The 24,011-nt window shown below is 46.6% G+C and overlaps 1 protein-coding gene across 4 annotated transcripts in view; it reads right to left on the minus strand.

The window, feature by feature from the left end:
* Positions 1–370: 370 nt before the first annotated feature.
* Positions 371–24,011, minus strand: part of MEAK7 (MTOR associated protein, eak-7 homolog) — a 31,247-nt gene continuing 7,606 nt past the window's right edge. For 3 of the 4 annotated variants that reach the window (XM_054452670.2, XM_063654151.1, XM_054452671.2), the window contains exons 3-8: positions 21,166–21,396; positions 11,441–11,585; positions 8,786–9,214; positions 4,793–4,911; positions 2,721–2,900; positions 371–2,218 (exon numbers count right to left, since the gene is read on the minus strand). In XM_054452670.2, coding sequence (XP_054308645.2) covers positions 2,105–2,218; positions 2,721–2,900; positions 4,793–4,911; positions 8,786–9,214; positions 11,441–11,585; positions 21,166–21,396 — 1,218 coding nt within the window. In that variant the 3' untranslated portion in view covers positions 371–2,104. Of the gene's footprint in view, positions 2,219–2,720; positions 2,901–4,792; positions 4,912–8,785; positions 9,215–11,440; positions 11,586–21,165; positions 21,397–21,784; positions 23,736–24,011 lie in introns of those variants that run through there. The other variant, XM_063654152.1, reaches the window with a different exon arrangement.

A 24,011-nucleotide genomic window follows, 5' to 3' on the forward strand; every position in this document is an offset into this window, starting at 1 on the left:
GTTTCACAAAAGAACGAACTATTCATGTGTGCAAACTAGGATTGCGAGTTTCTCAGAGCCAGGTAAGGTATTGTCAGGTCCACTGGCCCCAGCCCTGCACACACCCTGAAAAGGTTTGAGCGTCCAGAGGCAGAACCGTGCACCAAGAGAAGCCCACGGAGAGAGCTGCATCCCCCAGGCTCCCGAGCCCGAGCCAGTGCCCTTTCTCTAAGTGCACCGCCTGGAAGCAGGTGCACTCGTGATCTGCACTCTCCTTAGAGCAAGCTCAGGGTGGAAAGCATGTGAGTGGACCAAGTCCTAACCTTGGCGGCGGCCTCGGCAGAAGCAGCAGTGAATGGTCATCAAGGCACTGACACTGACGGACATTTAATTTTTTTTTTAACTGAGGCATCATGGCAGTTTAATAGTGAGGTATTTAATTGCATTTTTATAAAAAACATTCCAAAACAAAGTGACAATAGGGACCTAAATTCCTTAGACTTATGGTAGAGATGCTTGAGGATCCTCATATTCTACATCTGCTAACACGTCAGGTAGGACGATCACAATGTTCCCCATAAGCCGTTAAAAAAACTGGCTAAGGAAAATCAGTCATGACTAAGTCCTTGTCTGCATCATGCTCCTGCCCCTCCACACACTGTCTGAGCGCGCACTTTTCTTTTGAAGGCTAATTTACGAGGCATTCTGCCTGAGTCAGGGCTATTGCTAAGTGGAAGGTTTGATGAACCTCCTAGTAGAAAATGCAGGGCCTGCAAAAACGCGAACAGCTAGATTTACTATGGCTTATAATCAAGGCAAACTATACAATAAGAGGTTGTATTTTCATCAGATCTGCAAAAGGTCAAAGCTTACGGCAAAAGACAAAAGGAAGAGGTATGTATCTTAGAGACAAGCTCACAGCACCTTTAAGTGGGGAGTTCTCGTGGCCAACCGGTGACTCACTGTGTATTGTTTTCCAGACGTGGGCAGATGGCAGCTCTGCTGACCCCACAACCCCCCTACATGATCTTCAGCGTTTCAGGATCACTGGAGCTTGTTTAAAGTGAGTCCACACTGCCGAATTTCCCATCACCCCCTTGGGAGCAGCCCTGAGCAAATAGCTGTACTGACATCCGTGACTCAGGCACTGGTTCCCGGAGATCTAGAACCCAGGCCAGCACCGAGGCCTAGACAGCTGTGACTCAGGTGCTGGTTCCCAGAGGTCTAGAACCCAGGCCAGTCACTCACCACTGATTTATGGAAGGGACCATATACGTATTTATCAACCAAGTTCCCAAACTTAGTGTGCCCGGTGTCCCTCACCCTGAAGTTAGCAAGAGAACCACAACTTTGCTTCTCTGTAGACAGATCTCCCAACTTTCCCATCTGTTCATCACACACATTCATTTAAAAACAGCTGAGAGAGCTGGGTGTGGAACCTTAATTACAAACACCTTCTGAGGACTCATGCCACCACGAAACCATGTTACCTCAAAGTCTCCTGCCTCCATTTCCCCATTTTATACACAGTTCATGCTTTTAAATACAGAACTACCATGCCACTGGAAGCTGTTCCCAGAAAGTGTCGAGATTTTCATCCAGATGCCTCTGTCCCTCACCCGTCAGAACAGACCATCAGGTACCAGCTTCTAACAGGGATGGCCTGAGTGAGGCCATGTGAAACCCAGCGGGAGGAACCCACTCCTCAATAGAGAAGTTGCGCTCCCAGCAACGCTAATGCCAGCAGAATTCTCTAATGCCAGCGGAATTCCCTAATGCCAGCGGGGGTCTGAAAGGTCTCAGCTGCTTAGGATTTCATTGGTAAAAAAGAACAAAGTATAAGACTGAGTTACTAATTTGACACTTAAGATTTCTCGGAGAGATCCTGAGAGTGACCCTGTAGGGCAAAAAAGAAAATTTAAAAAACATCTATTTCTGGGAGATCCACCCATCAGTCAGGACATGGCTTCAGAGGGCGTCCTCTTGGCACATCTGGGACTACGTGGCTGTGACCTGTGCAGCACGCTATTACAGTTAGACCACTCGGGAGGGAAGAGGGGCTGCAGGTGGTGCCCTCTACCCAGAGGAATCCAGGTCCTGGCTCCAGGAAGGCTCAGGCGGCTCCTCATTCATCGTCCGGGACTTCCCGGAGCCCTTCACTGTGGCGCGACCGCCCACTGATCTCCAGCAGGGCCTGGGCCTCAGGGTCTGTATCCAGGATGCTCTTGTTGCCCTTGGCCTTGAGAAGAGAAGAAAGGGTGGGTGTGTTCCATGATGGCCCAACAACAGGCGGCAGCTTCCTGCTAGTTGTCCAGCCTCCTTGGGTGGAATCGGGCTCCGGTTCCCCCTAAGGGCCCTCCCACTCTGGGATTCAATGGCTGGGTGGGTAGGAGGTATTACAAGAGGTTCAGGGGCCAACAGCAACTCAGGCGCAGAACCAGGGAAGGACAAGGAACCCCAGACATTCCTCCTCTTGCAGGTGGGCAGAGAGAATGAGGGGCCACCTGGGCTCGCACTTGGGGACTCCCCCTTCCCAGGGCTGCTCTACTAAGCCACCCACAAATCCCAGACAAGACTTCCAGCCATGTATCTCCTGGCATCCAAGCCAGCATCGGCTGCCAGGATCAAATCTGGGATAAACTATCTACAGACAGAAGAGTAAAGGGGTAATGGTAAGAAAATGCAGAAAGGCGCCCAGGCTCAAGGGTCCATCCTGGGATGCAGAGGACGGCTCCACTCACCAACTGCTCCTCTGAGGGGTCTCCAACCGCCCACACCTCCATCTTATCAAACTGGAAGTTCTCCTGAGCCGACAGCTGCGGGCTGTTGTACGTGGTGCACGTGGGCTTGGCTCTGCTGTGTCCTTTCCCGAAATCAATATCCACCCAAAGCCCAAAGTAATTGTGCTGACCCCCCATACCCTGCAAAGGAAGCCAGGACAGAGAACAGCATCAGCGACTCCTCAGGGTCTGCGGACATCAAATACCACAAGCCAGCCTCTCGCCTTAAGTACCAGCCTGAGACAGGGCGGGTGAGTGGTGAAAGCCATCATCTTGTTTTCCTTAACTGTGAAATATATCAATTACTGCCATTTAAGCATCCCATGCCAAGTTACTAGAACAGTCATCTATGTCTCCAGACACCCACCCCATGGCTCTTTCTCAAGAGGATTTGCTGGCTGAAAGCACAAGTGACGTCAGAGAATTAAAAATGTTAAATATATATACAGAAAGAGACCTCTAGGGCCCAGGGCTCCGCCCAGTTAAGATAAGGGGAGAGGTGAAGACAGAAGCTGATACTGCAAACCCCCCATGTCGGGGCCCCAGTGCCTCCGCTTCCGGGCAGCCATCCTCACCCTGAGACAGGCTGGGAAACTCAGCTCTGAGTGTGTGGCTTACAGGATGCGGAGGCAGACCCGGAGGCGGAAGCAAATCCCTGTGCCTTCCATCCCCAGTCACACGGCTGGGCTCTGAGCTGTTCAACCTTGCCCTGCCGAGAACCTCCTCTGGTCCCTGGTAGGACTGGAACACCTGGCACGCCCTAGTTCTGACCTTGGGCAACCAGAGACCCGAGCACACTGTCCAGAGTTGACACTCGGAGCCGCTCTGTCCCTCAGGGCCAATGACGAGCGATGACGGGGCCTGCCGGGTGCTGCCTGTGAGGCTGGCACCCTCGCTCCTGCCGCCACCAGACCGCCCTTTCCAGAAGGTGCCAGGTGTTCTAGGTGACCCGGCCACGCCCCTCCCTCTCTCCAGGGCAGCAGTGTGGTGAGCCTGGGAAGGACACTGGCCCCTCTAGCAGACCAGCCTTCCCTGCCCTCAGCTCTGCAGACACAGGGCTGGATTTTCCCAACAAGAGCTTTCTGTCAGCCGGGCGCGGTGGCTCACACCTGTAATCCCAGCACTTTGAAAGGCCGAAGCGGGCGGATCACGAGGTCAGGAGATTGAGACCATCCTGGCTAACAGGGTGAAACCCCGTCTCTACTAAAAATACAAAAAAATTGGCCAGGCATGGTAGCGAGTGCCTGTGGTCTCAGCTACTCGGGAGGCTGAGGCAGGAGAATGGCGTGAACCTGGGAGGCGGAGCTTGCAGTGAGCCGAGATCGCGCCACTGCACTCCAGCCTGGGCAAGAGTGAGACTCCATCTCAAAAAGAAAAAAAAAGAGCTTTCTGTCAAGCAACAGAGGAAAGAAATCAGCAGGGGAGCTGGCAGGAGCAAGCTGAGCTTCGGCGTGGATGCTGCCCCAGCTCCTGCCCTCAGGCCTGCCTGGACCTGTGCCCATCTGCTCCCTGCGCGCCCCGCCCCCCTCCCGGCCTAGGCCTCCCCCACTTCCCCCTGCTTCCTGTGCCACGTCACCAAGCTGAAGCGAGGGCTGGACAGGAGCCACAGTCACTCCAACTGGGGCCCCACATGCTGTCCCATGAGCTGCCAGCCGTCCATTCCCCTTGGTCCAGCACTCCCAGGTATGAGGCAGGCCAGTGACGCGCAGGGAAGGGTCTGGTGCTGACACCATGCCTAGCCACAAAGGCTACAAACCAATCATCTGAGGGCCAGAAAAATGGGCCAAGTGTGCCATCTGCACACAAACCACTGAGAAGCCCCAGCAGAGGCCACATCCTTCTCTAAGGGAAATCCTGGCCCAGCTGTCACTGCCCCCAGCACCGGCCCTGGAAGCAGAAGGAACTGGACACGGCGTGCGTGAGGAGCTGAATGCCACGCGCCCTGCCCTGATCTGTGGAATTGAGCCTCGGGGTCGACACCTTCGCTGGGGGACATCACCAAGGCAAGACCACCATGCTCTGCCCGGGCTCACCAGTCCATTCGGGATCGTCTGCTGTCCATGGTTCAAGTACATGTAGTGGTCGTTGTAGCCCGTGTGTGTGTACACAGCCATGCTGGGGCAGATGGAGAACAGGAAGCATCTGTTGTCCCCTGAAAGTAGCCAGAGAACAAAACAAACAGGGTCGGTGTCTGAGCTGGTCCCACAGGGCTGGAAATGCCAGTAAGCTGCAGCTCAGGAAGCAACATGGCCAAGACCCTTCTCACCCATGTCCAGGTGTCAGCAGATCAGGGTTTGGGACAAGCTGCTAGGGACCCAGGTGGATGAGCTGGGGATGCAGGGATTAGAGGGACAGCTAATAAGGAATGGGACATCTTTTAGCTCTGGCCAGGGGAGCAGAGATCAGAACTCTGCCCACTGTCTGCTGGAATCAGTTCAGGCTGGCCAAGCACATCCGAGCCAGAAAAGAGCAGGCTTCCTTTAGCTTATGAGCACCGGGCAGGTGGTCACTCTGTAGAGACTGAGGCCTCCAGCACAGCCTACCTGAGCAGGCAAGTGATGCTGCATAGTGCTGACCCCGGCCTGAAAGAACGTACCATGCAGAGAGAGAAAACCTGCAGATGCAGAGCTGTCCCCAGGGGCACGGCCTAGGAAAGGTAGTAGTTTACCCTCGCCCAAAGGCATGGGGTGGGCACACAGGCCATTAAAAGAAAGGTACCAGTCAAAACTCTGGAAACTACAGGTCCCCAGTCTCAGAGACTCCTTCACTCCATAAGCACCTCAGCACTGGGGAGAGGGCCGTAGGCCAGGCCTCGTCCTCGGAGCTCCCAGCGAGGGGCACTTCCCACCATGTTCTGAGGACTTAGCTGGAAGGGCTGCCCGCCTCGACACCAGCATACACAACTGTCACAACAAGCCTGAAGGCTGCAGAGAAACAAGCTCATGGGAATTTGGGGTTGGGCTATTCATCAGGTGGGAAAGAAGTCAAAGGAAGCAAATTGGAGGCACCATGACGGAACACAGATAAGAAGGGGGCACCAAGACCAGGAGGCTGGAAGAGGATGATGGCCCCGAGCAAGCCAACAGGGCTCGGTCTGTAGAGTGTGGGCTGACACTGCCCAAGGCCTCCCATCTAGAAAGATCCCCGGGGGGCCTCTGCCATCAGGCTCTGGGAGGCAGCTTCCGAGGTCAAGAGGCAGGCCCTGAAACAGAGCTGGTTGGGGCAAGAGCCCCCATGGAGAAGGGATCCCATGAGGACAAGGTGTGGGACAGGTAGGGAACAGTGGGGCTTGAGAGCGTCGGATGGAGGAAGGAGGATAGTTAGGCTAGAAAGTTCCACTGGAACCAGCTAAGAGAAGGGCTTTACTCTGGACTACAGACTCAGGCTTGCTTCACTGGGTTTCCACAGCCCCAGAGGCTTGAGGGCAGGTTTAGACACCGCCATGAACAGCTCGGTCACGCCTGTCTGCATTGCCCCCGCCCCACCCTCCCGCAGTGGACTTCAGGTAAGCGGCCCTTTGCTTTGCAATCCTGAGCCTGTCTTGCTGCGGAGCAAGATCGCAGGGCCACAGAGCTCAGGCCTCAGCTGCGATGGGCCCAGATCCTAGTCCACCCACAAGGGCTGTTCTCCATGGGGAAGGCCAGGAGGGGGAAGCATCATTCCCCAGGATACAGGGCAAGGACCTGATGAGTTATGATTATCTGCAAAAAAAAGTCACGCCAACAGCAAGGACTCCTCATCTCATTCCCATAAAACAACACTCAAGCATGCGGCCACCACCACCTGATGCTCGGCCGCTGAGGAGCTGCCTGCCCACACAGCATGGTTTCGTGTAATTCTGAGGAACTGAGGCCCAGAAAATTAATCAATCACCTTGCCCAGGGCCAGAGCTGGGACTCAAAATCCTGTGTTCAACCCAAAGCCTTAGGCCTTTTCAACTATTGCACAGAAAACACAAGCAAAAAGGCTATAAGTATAATCAATTCTTCTTTCCTCAAATAAAAATACTCTGATGAAAACAGTCCTTTAAAAATGCTTAGGAAGCCGCATCGCCCCGCAGTGAAAGATCCTCCGTACTCAAGGAGGGGGCCACCCTCCCCAGCATCTGCCTTCATTGTTTGCCCCACAGCTATTAAATCACTTAAAGGCTCAGATATTAGAGGTCATTATTTCCAGGACAAGTGGACAGCACGCTCTCTGAACTTGACCCACGGTCCATGGATTTGTACCATGCGTGGTGTGAGGCTGCCCTCTGCTGTTATTTTGTGAGTACGGACGCTTACTGCAATAGAATAAACTCGGTTGAAAACACGGCCACTGCATTTTTCCCACATGCTTCAGCAAAATTAAGTCTGCTTGTTAATAAAACATAAAGATCCAGCAGAGTCCATCTGAAATTAACATTAAAGGCACTGGAGGGAGCAGCAGCTTTACCCTGATCATGATGCTCAGGGTCTTTTCATATCCTAAAGCCGAGCCTTCAGCTGTGCAGTGAGGCAGAGCAATGTGTAATTTCCCCGGAGCCCGAGGCTGGGCTAGTGGGCACATGCCCTATGCCTGTGGCACAGAGGCAGGGAAAGGTGGGTGTGCAGAAAAGACTAGCCGTGGCAAGGCTGAGGCTGCCGTCTCTAGAAAGGCCCACCTGCAGGGCCGGCCCTGGGCTGGCACCTGGAAACTTTGATTTGGGGAGAATTCCCACCATTCCCAGACTAAGATAAAGATCTAGAACATCCTGAAACCTAGATATAAATCAAACCCTAGAAATAATGCGATCTAGGAGATAGAGGTGCCCAACCCTCAACCTGATGACCCCTGCTACCTGTCCCAGCCAGATGCCACCTAGCCTCTGCTGAAAGCTCTCCCACAAGGGCAACTCCCCCTGGACACAGTTCCCGGCCTTCAGAACCTCTGCCTGGTGGAGAGATGACGATTCCAGAGGTGCGGGGTAAGATACAGGATGTACGGGGGAATGACGAAGGCAAATCCTGGGGATGGTGGCCCACTCTCAAGTACAGAGGACAGCCCACTGATGGGCGACACATCTGTAAACATTTCAAAATCAATCAATCTATCTATCTATCTATTTATTTATTTAGAGATGGAGTCTCGCTCTGTTGCTCAGGCTGGAGTGCAGTGGTATGATCTCGACTCACTGCAACTCCGCCTCCCAGGTTCAAGCAATTCTCATGCCTCAGCCTCCCACATAGCTGGGATTACAGGCGTGCACCACCATGCCCATCTAATTTTTGTACTTTCAGTAGAGACGTGGTTTCACCACGTTCACCAGGCTGGTCTCAAATGCCTGACCTCAAGTGATCCACCTGCCTCGGACTCCCAAAGTGCTGGGATTACAGGCTTGGGCCACCACACCCAGCCTTATTTTATTTTATTTTATTTTTTTAAGATAGAGAAAAGGTCTCACTATGTTTCCCATGCTGGTCTCAAACTCCTGGGCTCAAGCGATCCTCTCGCCTCAGCCTCCCAAAATGCTGGGATTCCAGGTGTGAGCCACTGCACCTGGCCTGTGTTTTCAATATTTTTAAAGGACCGTTTTCATCAGAGTATTCTTCCTTGAGGGAAGGAGAAGAATTTACTTAGAGCTTTTCATCCAGTGCATTCAACATCATGCACAAAGCTTCCAAATTCCAACAAGCAAACGCATGGCAGTGGGGGCAGGGGCAGGAAGGCCCAGGGAAGGAAAATGTCTGATCTGAACCAATCAGCATCTCCTGGTCCCCTCCGAGGCATCTGTGGCTTGACTTCTCCCACGCCCCATAGATCCGGCACCGTGTAATAACGGGGCCCATGTCCTCACCTGAAAACTGGGGGTCACACGGCCTATCCTGAAGAAATGTGATGTGATAAACACCACAGAGCAGCATAATTTTCCTATCGCCCCGACTGCGTCTAGAGAAACACTTGGAGAAGATGGGAGAGCCCTATTTAGCACCCTCGCCCTCTCCCTTTCTCCAGAGCTCTTTGTCCGTGCTGTGCCACTCGTCAAGGTTCAGGTCACCAAGTCTTACCTTGAAACTGAGGCTTCACCTCCCAGGAGCAGGAGGCAAACCCACCGAACACATGCTTGTCATGGTCCTCGAGGACAGCCACACAGGGCCCCCGGTGAGTGATGTGGCCACAGAGCTGGGAGAAGCTGTGTCCGTGGAGCTCAGATGAAAAGAGCAGGTGCCAGCGGTGCCGCTGCTCCCGAGGCAGCTGGGCATTGATGTACATGACAGAGAGGACATCCAGGATGCTCTCAAAACCCCTGCCCTGGTCCACTTGACGCTCGGGGACCAGGGTAGTCAGATCAAGGGACGGGCACAGGACGAGAAAGCCCTTGCAAATGACCACACTCAGGAATATGGCCACATGGGGGACCGTGAACACCCAGTCCTCGATCACGGCTCGGTCACAATCACAGTCCAGCCACTGGGGCCCCAGAAGCCTCTTGCCATCTAGGGGAAGGGGATGGTCAGCATTAGCGGGGCTGTTATGTCACTGTTTAGCTACTATCTAAACCCACACTGACCAGTGTGGGAGCCACGAGTCACATGCAATTACTGAGCACACAAAACAGGGCTCGTGTGAATTGAGAGGTGCCGTCAGTGTGAAAGGCACACCTGATTTCAAAGATTCGGTATGAAAAAAGAATGTAAAATATCTCAATTTTTAAATATTCATTACATTTCAAAATTGTATTTAGGACATAGTATTAGAATCAGTTTTCCCGTTTCTCCTTACTCTTTTAACATAGTCCCTAGAAAAGTGAAAATTTCACATGGGGCTTGCTTTGTCTATTGGCCAGCACTGATCTAAACAATCGACTTCAACACTTTTCTCTCCTCTCCAAGCAGCATTTCAGAGCCCCTCGAGATGGCAGTGCCCTGGCAATGGGGCTGGAATAAATGCCTGAGCTACACCTGGAGCCGCTCATCTGAGGGCGTCGGTCCTGCCAAGGTCACTGGAAGGGGACTGTTCCCAGCCAGTCAAGGGGCTGGTAGGGCACTTCCTGGGACTCCTGCAGTTTATCTGGGAAGAGCGGGTTTCATTCGCCACTAATCAGGCTTAATCATACAGCACTTGGAGTCCTATTTTTCCATCCCTCACCCACTAGGAGTGGAGGTGACAGTAAGAGCATGGGAGCACACACCTGGGACTCCAACAGCTGGCTTCAAACCCGAGCTCAGGAACAGCATGACCTTGCCAAGGTCTGCACCTCTGTGCCTCAGTTTCCTCAGGTGTAAAATGGAGGTAAGGCCAGAACCTGCCCCGCTCAGTTACTACAAGGACCAGAGGAGCTTTTATGTCTTAAGCTCTTGCTGACACAAAGGCCCCATTTACAGAGATTATAATTCCCAACCTAGCGAAAATTTGACTAAGCTGAAATAACATTTTGTCTAACTCAGGCCCATTTTATTAAGCAGGAAATGTAAAAGTACTCTCAACTTCTGATAATTCGAAATTCCTATCATTTCTATTTATTTTTCAAACAGTTTCATTTCTCATTACCTATATATTACTTGAAATGTTAAGGATAATTTTAATCATCTGAATTAACTTTCTCTACTTCAATGACAACTTTAATTTTTATTTTCATGATTCTTCTTTTAAAACATACTAATTCTAGATGGATGAACAGTTTACCCATAAGATGAATTACTGATACTTACTTTTAAAATTCTTTCCAAGTTCCAAATACCTCATCTAAACTAACTTCTGAAATATAACCTATTTTCAAGCTGTACTTTAAAATCTGGCTTTAAAACAAAAGGGCAACATATTTATAAAGTAAGTCTGCTTTGCAAAGTGATTTGCCACAAGGTGTTTTTTTAATCCCAATTAAATTTAAATATATACTGCTTCTCACCCAACAACAGAATACACATTCTTCTCAAATGTGCTTTAAACATTATCCAGAAGTGACCATATTATAAGCCATAAATGATGCATCAACAAATTTTAAAGGATTGAAATAATACAAAGTATGTTCTCTACACATAATGAAATATAATTAAAAATCAATACTAGAAGGCAATTTGAGGAATTCACAGGCATGGAGAAATTAAATAACACACTGTTACATAGCCAATAGGCCAAATGAAAAAATCCTAAGGGACATTAGAAAATATTGAGATCGATGAAAATAAAAACATAACCTATCAAAACTTATGGCATGCAGCTAAGGCAGTGCTGAAAGGGAAATCTGCAACTGTAAATGCTTATTTGAAAAAGAAGATCTCGAATCAATAACCTAATATTCTATCTTAAGAAACTAGGAAAAGAAGACCAAACAAATTTAAAGCAAACAGAAGGAAGAAAATAAAAGCTAGGGGAAAATAAAGTAGAAACCAGAAAGACAACAGAAAATTAATGAAACTAAAAGCTGGTTCTTCAAGAAGAACCGACAAAAATGTGAAAAACCTTTAGCTAGACTGACTAAGAGGAAAAAGGGACAAGACACAAATTATTTAAATCAGTAATGGAAGTGGGGACATCCCTATTGCTTTTGGGAAAATAAGAAGGATTATTTAAAAATATGCCAACAAACTAGAAAACCTAGAAGAAGGTTCCAGGGCTCACGCTTTCTGGTTTCAAAGCTTTACTACACAGCTACAGTAATGGAAACAGCAGGTACTGCTCTACAGCAAAAGACCTAAATCACCGAGTCCACGCACACTTGCCTTGCAGCTTCATCTCAGAGAGCAGCTGAGCAGCCAGCACCTGCACCCGGGGGGTGGGCCCTGGGGCTTCCTTCCCAGTCCAGCCTCTCAGCTCCTGTCTGTGGCTTAGCACGTGCACCACAGAGCCAACCAGATCCTCTGTAAACTTTAAGATCACAATTTTACCATTAAAAACAGTTCCACCGTATCCTGAGTCCTATGTCATGTCCACATGGAGAAGGGCAATTTTCTTTAACGCCAACTATGATGGGCCGCAATGTGGGGAAACGGCGTGCAATGTATGTAGTTACTCATTTTTCTAATGATGCACTTTGCTGGCCTAGAAGTTTTCCCAAAGCCTTTGTCCAGGAGTTCTGACCTCATCCCAACAGTATTGGGGTTTAGGACTCCCCGAGGATGGACAGCTCCACAATGCCTGCTGTCTTCATTGCTCAAACCAACAGGATGATTTGCTGAGGCCCAGGGCTACCCCCTCCAGAAAATCCCTGATCTCCCCAAGTTTGGTTGAGATCTAAGGTTTATTTTGCTGAGTTTTACTTGCTTCCAAAAAGGAAGGCAAGTCTTCCTGTTTCCATAATGATAGAGGGCAGGCAACGGCTTTCTGGAGTTGCGACTCACTTCCAACAGGGAAGGGGAGTTGGAGGTTTTCCTGCTTCTAAGATGGCAGAGGGAGGTCTGCAGCCTGCGCCCCATTCCTAGGAAAGTAGCTGAATTGGGGTTTTGTCTTAAAAATTCTCCTGATGACTAAAACTTAAGATTAACAACCAACTGGTCTTCATTTCTGCTTACCATTAGAGCACTCAGTAATTGTACCAATTGTGTGAGCACGTGTTTCTTTTGCTGAACTGTTTTTATTTGTGGTTTCTGTTTTTGTTGTTTCAGTCTTTTTCCCATTTGGATTGATCAGCTCTACCTGACTTGGTCAAATCTGCGGGAACGTTCCAAATTATGGGGGAAACAAGGCCTCTGAATTGGCTAAATTCCCACAGCTGGGAAAAAAAAGAAGGAAAGAACAAGACCAGCAAAAGGAAAAAAAGATTTTGACTGCCTGAGGGGCTTTATTTACATAACCTTTGCTAGCCAGGCCCAAACTGATGGTAGGAAGAGATTTAAAATGATTTTTTTAAAGAGCTCAATGGTTAAAGTCAGCTTAATTAAAAGCTAATATCCAAGATATGTGTGCGTGTGTGTGTGTGTGTGTGTGTGTGTGTGTGTGTGTGTATTTATATTTAAAGGGACATAATGCTTTTTTGTCTCTCCTAGGGTGTTTTTTGAGAAAAAAAAAAAAGATTTATTTCCCTCTCAGTTGACTGAATTGTCTTCCCCATTTGCTTCTGCGCGTCTCTCCTTCCTCTTGCACCCTCCGCTGTAGGAAGGACCTAAAATAATGTCTAACAGTCTGGGATTCCTTAAAGAAAACAGAGAAGGTGCCACACTCATTTCTGAGGGAAATTTGTGTTTCTTTATGGAACCCCAAAAGTATAAACAGACCAGTTCCTCTCAGCTCTTAAGCTGCTTGCTTTTCTACTGTGTTATCTGATTTTTTTTTTTTTTTTTTTTTTGTCTAAAAAAGTTATTACTACATGGCTACTCTTTAAGGAAACCAAAAGTTGGCTCATTGAAAAGATCAACAAAAATTTGAAGAACCTTTAGCTAGACTAACAGAAAAAAGGGAGACAACTCAAATTATTCAAATCAGAAATTGAAGTGGGGGGCCAGGCACAGTGGCTCACGCCTGTAATCCCTCCACTTTGGGAGGCCGAGGCGGGTGAATCACTTGAGGTCAGGAGTTCAAGACCAGCCTGGCCAACGTGGTGAAACCTAGCTCTCTACTAAAAATACAAAAATTAACTTTGGGAGGCCAAGGCGGGAGGATCACTTGAGGTCAGGAGGTCGTGACCAGCCTGGCCAACATGATGAGACCCCGTCTCTACTAAAAACACAAAAATTAGCCAGGCATGGTGGCACACACCTGTAATCCCACCTACTTGGGATGCTGAGGCAGAAGAATCACTTGAGCATGGGAGGCAGAGGTTGCAGTGAGCCAAGATCGTGCCACTGCACTCCAGCCTGGGCAACAGAGCAAGACCCTGTCTTAAAAAAAAATAAAATAGGGCCGGGTGCGGTGGCTCATGCCTGTAATCCCAGCACTTTGGGAGGCCAAGGAGGGCGGATCACCTGAGGTTGGGAGTTCAACACCAGCCTGACCAACATGCAGAAACCCCGTTTCTACTAAAAACACAAAATCAGCTGAGTGTGGTGGCACATGCCTGTGATCCCAGCTATTCGGGTGGCAGAGACAGGAGAATCGCTTGAACCCAGAAGGCGGAGGTTGCAGTGAGCCGAGATCATGCCACTGCACTCCAGCCTGGGCAACAAGAGTGAAACTCCATCTCAAAATAAATAAAATAAAATAAAAATAACTAACTAAATAAAATATATACAAAAATTAGCCAGGTGTGGTGGTGGGAGCCTGTAATCCCAGCTACACAGGAGGCTGAGGCACGAGGATCACTTGAACCCAGGAGGCAGAGGTTGCAGTGAGCCAAGACTGTGCCACTGCACTCCAGTCTGGGTGACAGAGCGAAACTGTGTCTCAAAAAAAACAAAAAACAAAAAACACACACACACACACAAAGAAAAAAAGAAAAAGAAAAGAAATAAAAGTGGGGGCCAGGCGCAGTGGCTCACACCAGCAATCCTAGCACTTTGGGAGACCAAGGTAGGTGAACTGCCTGAGCTCAGGAGTTCGAGACCAGCCTGGCCAACATGGTGAAACCCTGTCTCTACTAAAGATACAAAAAATTAGCCAGGCATGGAGGGACACGCCTGTAGTTCCAGCTACTCAGGAGACTGAGGCAGGAGAATTGCTTGAACCAAGGAGGTGGAGGTTATAGATCACGCCACTGCACTCCACCCTGGGCGACAGAGCAAGCCTCTGTCTCCAAAAAAAACAAACAGAAAAGAAAAGAAAATGAAGTGGGGACATCATTACTGCTTTTGGGAAAATAAGGATTATTTTTAAATATACCAACAAACTACATAATAGAAGGTTCGTGAGCTCACACTTTCTGGTTTCAAAGCTTAACTATACAGCTACAGTAATGAAGACAGCAGGTACCACTCTACGGCACAAAGTCTAAATCACCGAGTATACGCACACTTGCCTTGCAGCTTCATCTCAGAGAGCAGCTGGGCAACCGGCACCTTGCATGTTTAAGATAAGGGCGCAGCTTAAACACGTACAGAAATGTCTTCATTACAAAATGCACCGTAAATGCATTACGTGGCCTAGCCCATGATCTTTTTCTGGAGACCCAGATTTCAATGTGGGCTCCTCCCAGAGTTCCAAGGTCCAGTTAAAAGATAGAGACTAGGCTGGGCATGGAGGCTCACGCCTGTAATCCTAGCACTTTGGGAGGCCAAGGCGGGTGGATGATCTGAGGTCATGAGTTCAAGACCAGCCTGCCCAACATGATGAAACCCTGTCTCTACTAAAAATACAAAAAAATTGGCCGGGCGTGGTGATGGGTGCCTGTAATCCCAGCCACTCAGGAGGCTGAGGCAGGAGAATCGCTTGAACCCAGGAGGCGGAGGTTGCAGTCAGCCAAGATCACGCCACTGTACTCCAGCCTGGGTGACAAGAACAAAACTCTACCTCAAAAAAAAAAGAAAGAAAGAAAGAAAAAGAAAGAGACTAAATTGAAAACTACCTATCTAAATAAAATTGGTCTTCTTATAAAATCCTATGGTAGATTTCTATAATTTGATGTTTGGCTCGGCAACCATTTTAAATCTCCTTCTAACACACCCACAAACGCTATCGCTCTCTCTTTACTTTGAGATATAAATTTCACTATCTTTCACCTGAGTTGTTCCTTTAATGTGCAAATTTAGGGCTATCTAGCTGACAATTGCCTGGAGTCATGAAACAGGTTATCAAGACATTGGAAGTCTCAAATAGAATAAAATAAAAGGGGTTCTTATGAATCTATAAGATCTACGTCTATCTGTGTATCTAATCAATTATGTGTTGTGTATACAATGTTCCACTACCAAAAATATGAGCTCTAATTAATTGACTTAAAGAAAAAAGCAAAAGTGCTTAAATCAAATACTTTATCAGAAAAATGGAAACTTTAAGCCCAAATGCCTTTTCAAGTTCATGACTTGAGTGGATTTTTTCTTTTTTTTTTTTTTTTTGAGACCAAGTCTCACTCTTGTTGCCCAGGCTGGAGTTGAGTGCAATGGTGCAATCTCAGCTCACTGCAACCGCTGCCTCCCGGATTCAAGCAATTCTCCTGCCTCAGCCTCCTGAGTAACTGGGATTAAAAACACATGCCACCATATCCAGGTAATTTTTGTATTTTTAGTAGACATGTTATAATGTCTAGCAGAGATAAGTATAAAACTGCTTGACCAATAAACGTAAACAATAATGTATGCTGACAATTCTAAAGACATTTCTAATTTTATTTTACAAATAATTTTAAAACCATCTTTTTTATTAAGATTCACTGAAATCATGGCCGGGCGTGGTGGCTCACGCCTGTAATCCCAATGCTTTGGGAGGGTGAGGTGGGCAGATCACCTGAGGTCAGGAGTTCAAGGCTAGCCTGTCCAACATGGTGAAACCCTGTCTCTCCTAAAAATACAAAAATAAGCTGGGCATGGTGGCACACGCCTGTGGTCCCAGCTACTTGGAAGGCTGAGGCAGGAGAATCTCTTGAACCCGGTAGGCGGCAGCTGTATTAAGTTCAGATCACACCACTGCACTCCAGCCTGGGCAACAGAGTAAGACTCCGTCACCCAAACAACAACAAAAAAAGATGATTTATGGGAAAAAAATTTTTGTAATCAAGTTGGCTGTAATTAAAAGGAAATTATAAGTCTTTCTAGAAATTAGGCTTAGATATTAAAAATACACTAACACACTAAAGAATTCGTTAAAACAAGATTCTTTTAAGATACTGATTAATAAAATCACAAGAGGTTTTAATTTTTTTAACCCAAAAGTTCAATTTTTACTGCATCTAGCTGTTTTCTCTTTGAGAAGACCTGAGATAATAACTCCCTCCTTCAACTTTTTCTGTCAGCTCTTGAACTTTTTTCCCCTCAAGTTCTAACTGCTATTGTGGCCTGATGCCAAAAATGTTTTCCTTTTAAAAATCCAAAAGAAATGTTTTCTTCTAATGTAACATTTTGTGCTCTTGCCTTTTTTAAATATGTCTAAATTGTTCTATGAAACTGAAAACCTTTATTTATGACCCAGAACACACTCTTCCTATGTCTGATTAATTCAAGTACCATTTTCATTAGTTTTGCAGGTTACCTAAATAGACTCCCTCCCCATAAGGCAAAGCAATTACACCAAGAAAGTTTTTTGTTTTTGTTTTTGTTCTGTGCCTTTAGGTAACTCGCCTAACAAACAGATTTTTTTGTTTGTTTTTGTTTTTTTGTTTTTGTTTTTGTTTTGAGAAGGAGTCTCACTCTGTCACCCAGGCTAGAGTACAGTGGTGCGATCTCGGCTCACTGCAACCTCCACCTCCCAGGTTCAAACGATTCTCCTACCTCAGCCTCCTGAGTAGCTGGGACTACAGACGTGTGCTACCATGCCTGGCTAATTTTTGTAATTTTTAGTAGAGACGGGGTTTCACCATATTGGCCAGGCTGGTCTCGAATTCCTGACCTTGTGATCCGCCCACCTCGGCCTCCCAAAGTGCTGGGATTATAGGCGTGAGCCACCGCCTCTGGCCAGATTTTATGTTTTACTGAAATACTTCCCATCCCATTATTAAGTTATTTGCTTAGAAAACAGATTTAAATGGCCGGGCGCGGTGGCTCATGCCTGTAATCCCAGCACCTTGGGAGGCCGAGGCGGGTGGATCACGAGGTCAGGAGATCAAGGCCATCCTGGCCAACATGGTGAAACCCCGTCTCTACTAAAAGTACAAAAAATTAGCCCAGCGTGGTGGTGGGCGCCTGTAGTCCCAGCCACTTGGGAGGCTGAGGCAGGAAAATGGCGTGAACCCGGGAGGCGGAGCTTGCAGTGAGATGAGATCGCGCCACTGCACTCCAGCCTGGGCAAAGGCTCAAGACTCCGCCTCAAAAAAAAAGAAAAAAGAAAACAGATTTAAATTTTTTTAAATTAAGGTTATCATATCCATGTAACATTTTGTATTGCTTTTAAAGTCCTTCTGCTGTTAAGTTACAGGGCTGTGATTCCTAGGGCTAAAAGAGACTTGAATCCTGCTAAATCTTCAACACTGAAAACAATTAAAACCTCATCTTGAGACCCAGGAAAAGATGACAATCAAACTGTGTTCACGAGACACAGGCCCTGAAATTTAAAATATTTAACCCCTCCAGGCCCAGGGACTATTGTGGAAGAGGTGGATGTATGAGATTGTAAGGGCCGATTCTGAGAGAGAAAATTAGTTCACAGGTTCTCTGTAAATTAAATATTAATATCAAACATACACTGATCAACACCAGCATCTGGGTCCTTGTGTCAGATTAACAAGGTTTTCTTGGAGCATAACCCACTTTTTAATTTAAAGAATTATAAAAGGTTATAAAAAGGTTTATACAAATTATATCGTACGGTCAAGATGATTAAAATTTAATAGATTTGTTTATAAGACTTGACAGAGATTTAAGTGGCCTCATACTGTCTTTATTAGGGCTTATTGTTTGGGAAATTAAGTCTCCTCTCTCAAAAAAAATAAAGGTTTTTAGCCTTTTTTTCAAAACCTTTGAGTTAGCGCTTTGGCTAAATGACTTATTTTACAATGACCTGTGATCTTATTTTGTGATATCAAGTGTTTTACTTAATTTAATTTATTTATTTATTTATTTTGGTGATGGAGTCTCACTCTGTCACCCAGACTAGAGTGCAGTGGCACAATCTTGGCTCACTGCAACCTCCACCTCTTGAGTTCAAGCGATTCTCCTGCCTTGGCCTCCCAAATAGCTGGGACTACGGGTGTGTGCTACCATGCCTGGCTAATTTTTATATTTTTGGTAGAGACGGGGTTTCACCATGTTAGCCTGGCTGGTCTTGAACTCTTGACCTCAGATAATCCACCTGCCTCAGCCTCCCAAAGTGCTGGGATTACAGGTGTGAGCCACTGTGCCTGGCCTATACCAAGTGTTTTAAACTTCTGATATTTGACAAACTTTCCAGAATCAAATTCAAAATTCAGTCCTTTTGACCTCAATTATTGTTTTGATATTAGGTCCCTTGAGCTCCAAGGGAGACATATTGGGCTTACTTGGTATAATACAATCATACAGGAAGCACTGTCAAATATGAAATGGTGTTTAACCATCTTTGGACCACATTTTTGTAAGTGTGTTATTAGTACGTGTTCCAAAATTGTATGAGATTCCTGTGATTCTGATGTGTCTTAGTATATGTTATCAGTAGTAATTACTATTATGTAAAGTTGCTGTATGCCAGAGAAGTACCCAAATTTCCTTGTCAATTGTGTCTTTAACCGTGGCTGTTCTAAGACTTTTGACATCCACAATTGTTTTACTTTGATCCTTTCATAGGGAAGTTTATAATCAGCTATAGAACTCTGAGTACTCCTCTTAAATATCAGTTCTGATAACTTTAGAGATTGTGCTGTTGGAATAGAAAGGAAAACTTCCAGGACTCATAGGGGGCTGATGTATTCATAAGGATTGCTGATCCAGTATCAAGCAAGCAAGAAGTTAATTGCGTGGACCGAACTAATAGACGACCGAAATAATCTTTTACGACATTTTGTTTACAACATTAGGTGTTTTTTTTTCCAAGAGTCAAGAAAGCTTTCTCTTTTAAGCTATTTACAGCTTTTAACAATTAAAATATACTCTAGTGAGCAAAATTCAAAACATAATCCCTTTCTCTCTACCTAATTTCTCCACAATTTGGAAACTATTTGTGAGTATTCTTAATTTATGGCAATATAATTATTTGCATACATTCAATAAAAATCTATTTTCTTTTATAACAGGACATAATTGGAAACACTGGTTATTTCATGAAGGCTTTGACTGGAATAGCATTTTCAGATTACCTTGAGAAAATAAAGCTGACCGATAAGAGCTGATAAAAGCCACTGGACAAACTGGCCTCACACTGTCCTTTACAGGGTCCTGACCTGTAAGTAAAGGATGTCACTTTCTGACAGGCCCAAATACTCCAAGTTTTCTTGAGACCTCAAAAAGAGGAATTCACCCAAGTCACATGGGTGACTTATTTTCCAAATAAGTTGGTCCTACTATGATTTTGTCTTTAATAAAAGTGGGGAATTGAAGAGAGAAAAATGTTTCAAAATAAACCATAGTACACCTGTTATTAGATTCTAGCCTTGACCAGTGTTTTTCAATTTTTATTATTTTCTACAATTTGGACTGAATCCTAAAATTTTTTCCTGGCTACAAGTCTTTAAAATAACATTCCAATTTTTTTCCTTCCTTCTATTCCTTTTTTTTCCCCCATTTTTCTGATTTGAAATCATTAAAAAATAAGCTGTGCTCTTCTTAAAGCTCTGAGAACTAAAGCTAGACAACTTAAACTCTGGAGTAACTGCAACCTATTTATATACAGAACCATTTTCATAACTGCCTGCTGATATATGGACTTCAGAATAATATGGCCTGTATCAGTTTTCCAGTGTTGTCTTCCCTTTTTTGTTTGTTGTTTTTCTCTCTTCCTTCCCCACTATTTTTTCTTCATGGGACATGAGACTTCACAACCTGCTAAAAATGAGCTTACCTAAAAACATGGGACTATATGACTAGGAATAAACCATTCTGGACATGACAGATCAGACAAAACCCAAGCCCTGAGACTCATTTTCCTCTAAAATCCTTTCTCCAAAAGATTTTTGAAAGACAAAGGAGGAAAAAATAAAAACTCAGGACTCCAATTCACTCTGCCAAAAGGAAAAATTAAGCTAAAAGCTGAGTCTTGCAAGAAACTGCCTTTCCTTTTGTTTCTAAGCAGAGAGCTACAGATAAAAGGTTTAAAATCTCCACAGGTGGCCAGCATGGTGGCTCACGCCTGTAATCCCAGCACTTTGGGAGGCCGAGGCAGGTGGACCACCTGAGCTCAGGAGTTTCAGACCAGCCTGACCAACATGATGAAACCCCGTTTCTACTAAAAATACAAAAATCAGCTGGGCATGGTGGTGCGTGCCTGTAGTCCCAGCTACTCAGGAGGCTGAGGCAGGAGAATCACTCGAACCTGAGAGGCGGAGGTTGCAGTGAGCCGAGATCGCACCACTCAACTCCGGCCTGGGTGACAGATCAAGACTCCATTTCAAAAAATAAATAAATAAAATAAAATCTCCACAGGTAGTGACTATGCTCACCTGATCATATGTAAAGTGCTGATTTACTCAGTGCAAGACAAACACACATTGACTATTTCCCTACCTGCTCCCTTCCTCTTACAAAATGTGGATTCAGTAATGGGACCAGACCCTCCCTCTTTCCCCTGCAGTCTGCTTTTCCCCTTTAAGTCCTGAAGCCCTCAAAATCTTTGGAGAAAGGCACAGGCCTCTCTCCCAGACATGCCCTTAACCTTGGCAAAATAAACTTCAATTAATTGAAACCCATCTCAAATACTTTTTGGTTTACACCTCCGTCTGCCGTGTAACTGGCCTCCATCCCCCCACTGATGGTCACCAAGACTGCTGAGGAGGCTGCAAAGAGCCTCGCGGCCTCACTACCTTTTGGACTTCTCTGGCCTTCACGGGACCTTCTGTGGCAGAAATCATTTTCATAATCATGAGACTCTTCTCCTCGGAGTTTCCTTTCAACAGGTGGGACATGGATGCTGTGAACTGCTCCTGGGACACGTTCTCACTGGGTCCCTTCGCCTTCCCTGTCAGGTTGACCCTCCGCATGCCATCGTACAGCCTGGTGACCATCTCTGGGGGAAGAGCTTCCCCGACGTGGTTCTGCCGGGGAAAAGCAGAAAAAAATGGTTAGACAGTGCATGAGTTGAACTTGGTTACTAGGAGTTATTAAATTATTTTAGGCAGATAGGAAAACGGGTCCTTGGGAAGTTTTCATTTTTTAAAGCATCTCTGAACAAGTTTCTTGTAAAGCCCTGTCTCTTAGAGCCAGGCCGGCAACCTTTGATATGCAAATGCGGGCCATTAGAAACTGGGTCCACCCAACCCCGTGGTTCCCACAGCTTTCTTGCCCTTTCCCCACATGTTCCTGGCAACATGGCCGCCTCCACATATCCCCATGTGTGTAGAACATCCATGGTGCCCTGCATTTACATATTAAAAGGCTAGGGTGTGAGGGCCAGCTTTTTCATGGGCTACATGAATGACATACCTGGTCAAACCAATCCTGAGCCCTATGCAAATCAGACATCGCCTCCTCCAGCCTCTGCACATATACCTGGCTGGTGTCCACCGCACTTGAGGACCTCTTCTTTTGGCTTTGGAGCTACCCCTCCCTCTGTCTCTGTACAGGGGAGCCTCTTCCTTCTGCCTTCTCCTTCCTTCTTGCCTATTAAACTCTCCGCTCCCTAAAGCCACTCCACGTGTGTCCATGTCATTTTATCTAAACTGGCATGAGGACCAAGAACGCTGGTGTTCTTCCACTCATCGTGAGCCGTATCAGTAGTATCACAAGAAAATAAGTAGGGGGCCCAGACCAACCTCGGCCACTTCACAATGCTGCTGTCAGCTCCCAAATGCTCCTGCATCACCAGGATGCAGGACGTTCTCTCACCTAAGGGCCTCACACCACCTAAGCATCCTGGGTGTAGCTCACTTTGGCCATCAGACTCTCCCACAATCTGCTCCCATCCTGCTTCCAAACTCTCCTGTCTCATCATTCCTGCCTCTGGTCACCATCTGAGCTTCACTCTACTTTGAACATCATCTTCATTCTAGATTCTAGCAGCTGCCATTTGCATGTCGGAATTTATTAACACATGTAACATATGTCTGTGTACAGCTAATTTGGTCTCTGTATTAGGGGTTTCCAAATATACCAGCTTTTACTTCCTGTCCATGTTCCTTGGGCTCAACATGCATTTTTCATTCATTTTTTATTTTAAATTTAGGGTTTTTTTGAGGCTCAACTGATCTGCCTACCTCAGCCTCCTGAGTGGCCGAGACTACAGGCACATGCCACCACACTAATTTTTGTATTTGTTGTAGAAATGGGGTCTTGCTGTATTGTCCAGGCTGGTCCCAAACTCCTGGGCTCAAGTGATACTCCTGCCTTGGCCTCCCAAAGTGCTGAGATTTCAGGCGTGAGCCACCGTACCCAGCAAATTTAATTCTTAATGCCTGGACGATAACATTCTAATGAAATATTGTTTTCCTTTTTGGTTCCAGCATCAAATCTGCTTTGCTCCTGGATTTACAACTAAATGGAGAGAGCGAGCAAATCACAAGCCAATCACATCCTGCACAGCAGGGTCTGCGAGCTGGGCTCTCCTGTAACAACCAGCTGGGCGGACACTGCTTGTTCCAGGATCAATATTCTGCAGCTCTTGTAAGGCAGGCCTCTGCCCTCGCCGCTCAAAAAGAGCACTCCTATTTCAGTCAGTGTCTGCAAAGTTCTACTGGAAAAGCAACCTTTCATCCTTTCCACAAGGAAACTTAATTCCATCACCAAGGTCTTCTGGTCAACTCTTAACTGTATTTATCTGAACATTACCACCTACTCTACAGTCAAGTCTGAAATGGGCCTGGCTGATTCTGCTTGTTCCCACAGGCCTCCCGGGGTGCTTCTCATCTAGTGGTGCTGCACACACGCATGCACACATGTGCACAACACATGCACACACAACCACACGCCTGTGTGTCTCTATATTAGGGGTTTCCAAATATACTAGCTTTTACTTCCTGTCCATGTTCCTTGGGCTCAATATGCATTTTTCATTCATTTTTATTTAAATTTTAAATTTAGGTTTTTTTTGTTTGTTTGTTTGTTTGTTTGAGACAGGGTCTCCCTCTGTCACCCAGGATGGAGTGTGGTGGCTCAATCACAGCTCACTGGATGTAACTCCCTGGCCAATTTCCTCATCTGCTCCCACGCTGCACATTCCAGAAGAGGAAGGAGGCTGCTAGGATGGCTGCCTGGAGTCCCAGGAAGATAAGCTGACGGCATCTCCTTGTCAGTGTCTTGCCTCAGTCTGAGCACTCAAACCTGCAGCTGAGAGCCCCATGGAACGGGGAAAAACATGGGCAAATGGGCAATTTTAACTCCCTGCAAGATGAACCTTGAATCCAAAATGTAATTATTTTGTTAGGAATATCATGAAATTCCTAGCCATCAAACACGTACACATTCTAGAGGCAAAGGTGCACCTGACACGTCATGGTTCCTGGACCGACGAGTCCAGGAGGGCAGACCCGTCACCCAGTCTGTCTCCCCATCTCTGGGAGGACAGTCAGGAGGGACGTGGTTCAAGAGACACAGGAGGCAGGCTATCTCCTCTGATGTTCATCTCAAGTTAGAAATGTCCCCAAAACGTCGTGTGAATCATTCATTATCTACTCCAGGTTCCTTTCTTTAGTACAGATAAGAGACTATTGATTTC

This window comes from Pongo pygmaeus, chromosome 18 (genome assembly GCF_028885625.2).
Source record: "Pongo pygmaeus isolate AG05252 chromosome 18, NHGRI_mPonPyg2-v2.0_pri, whole genome shotgun sequence".
Taxonomy (NCBI): domain Eukaryota; kingdom Metazoa; phylum Chordata; class Mammalia; order Primates; family Hominidae; genus Pongo; species Pongo pygmaeus.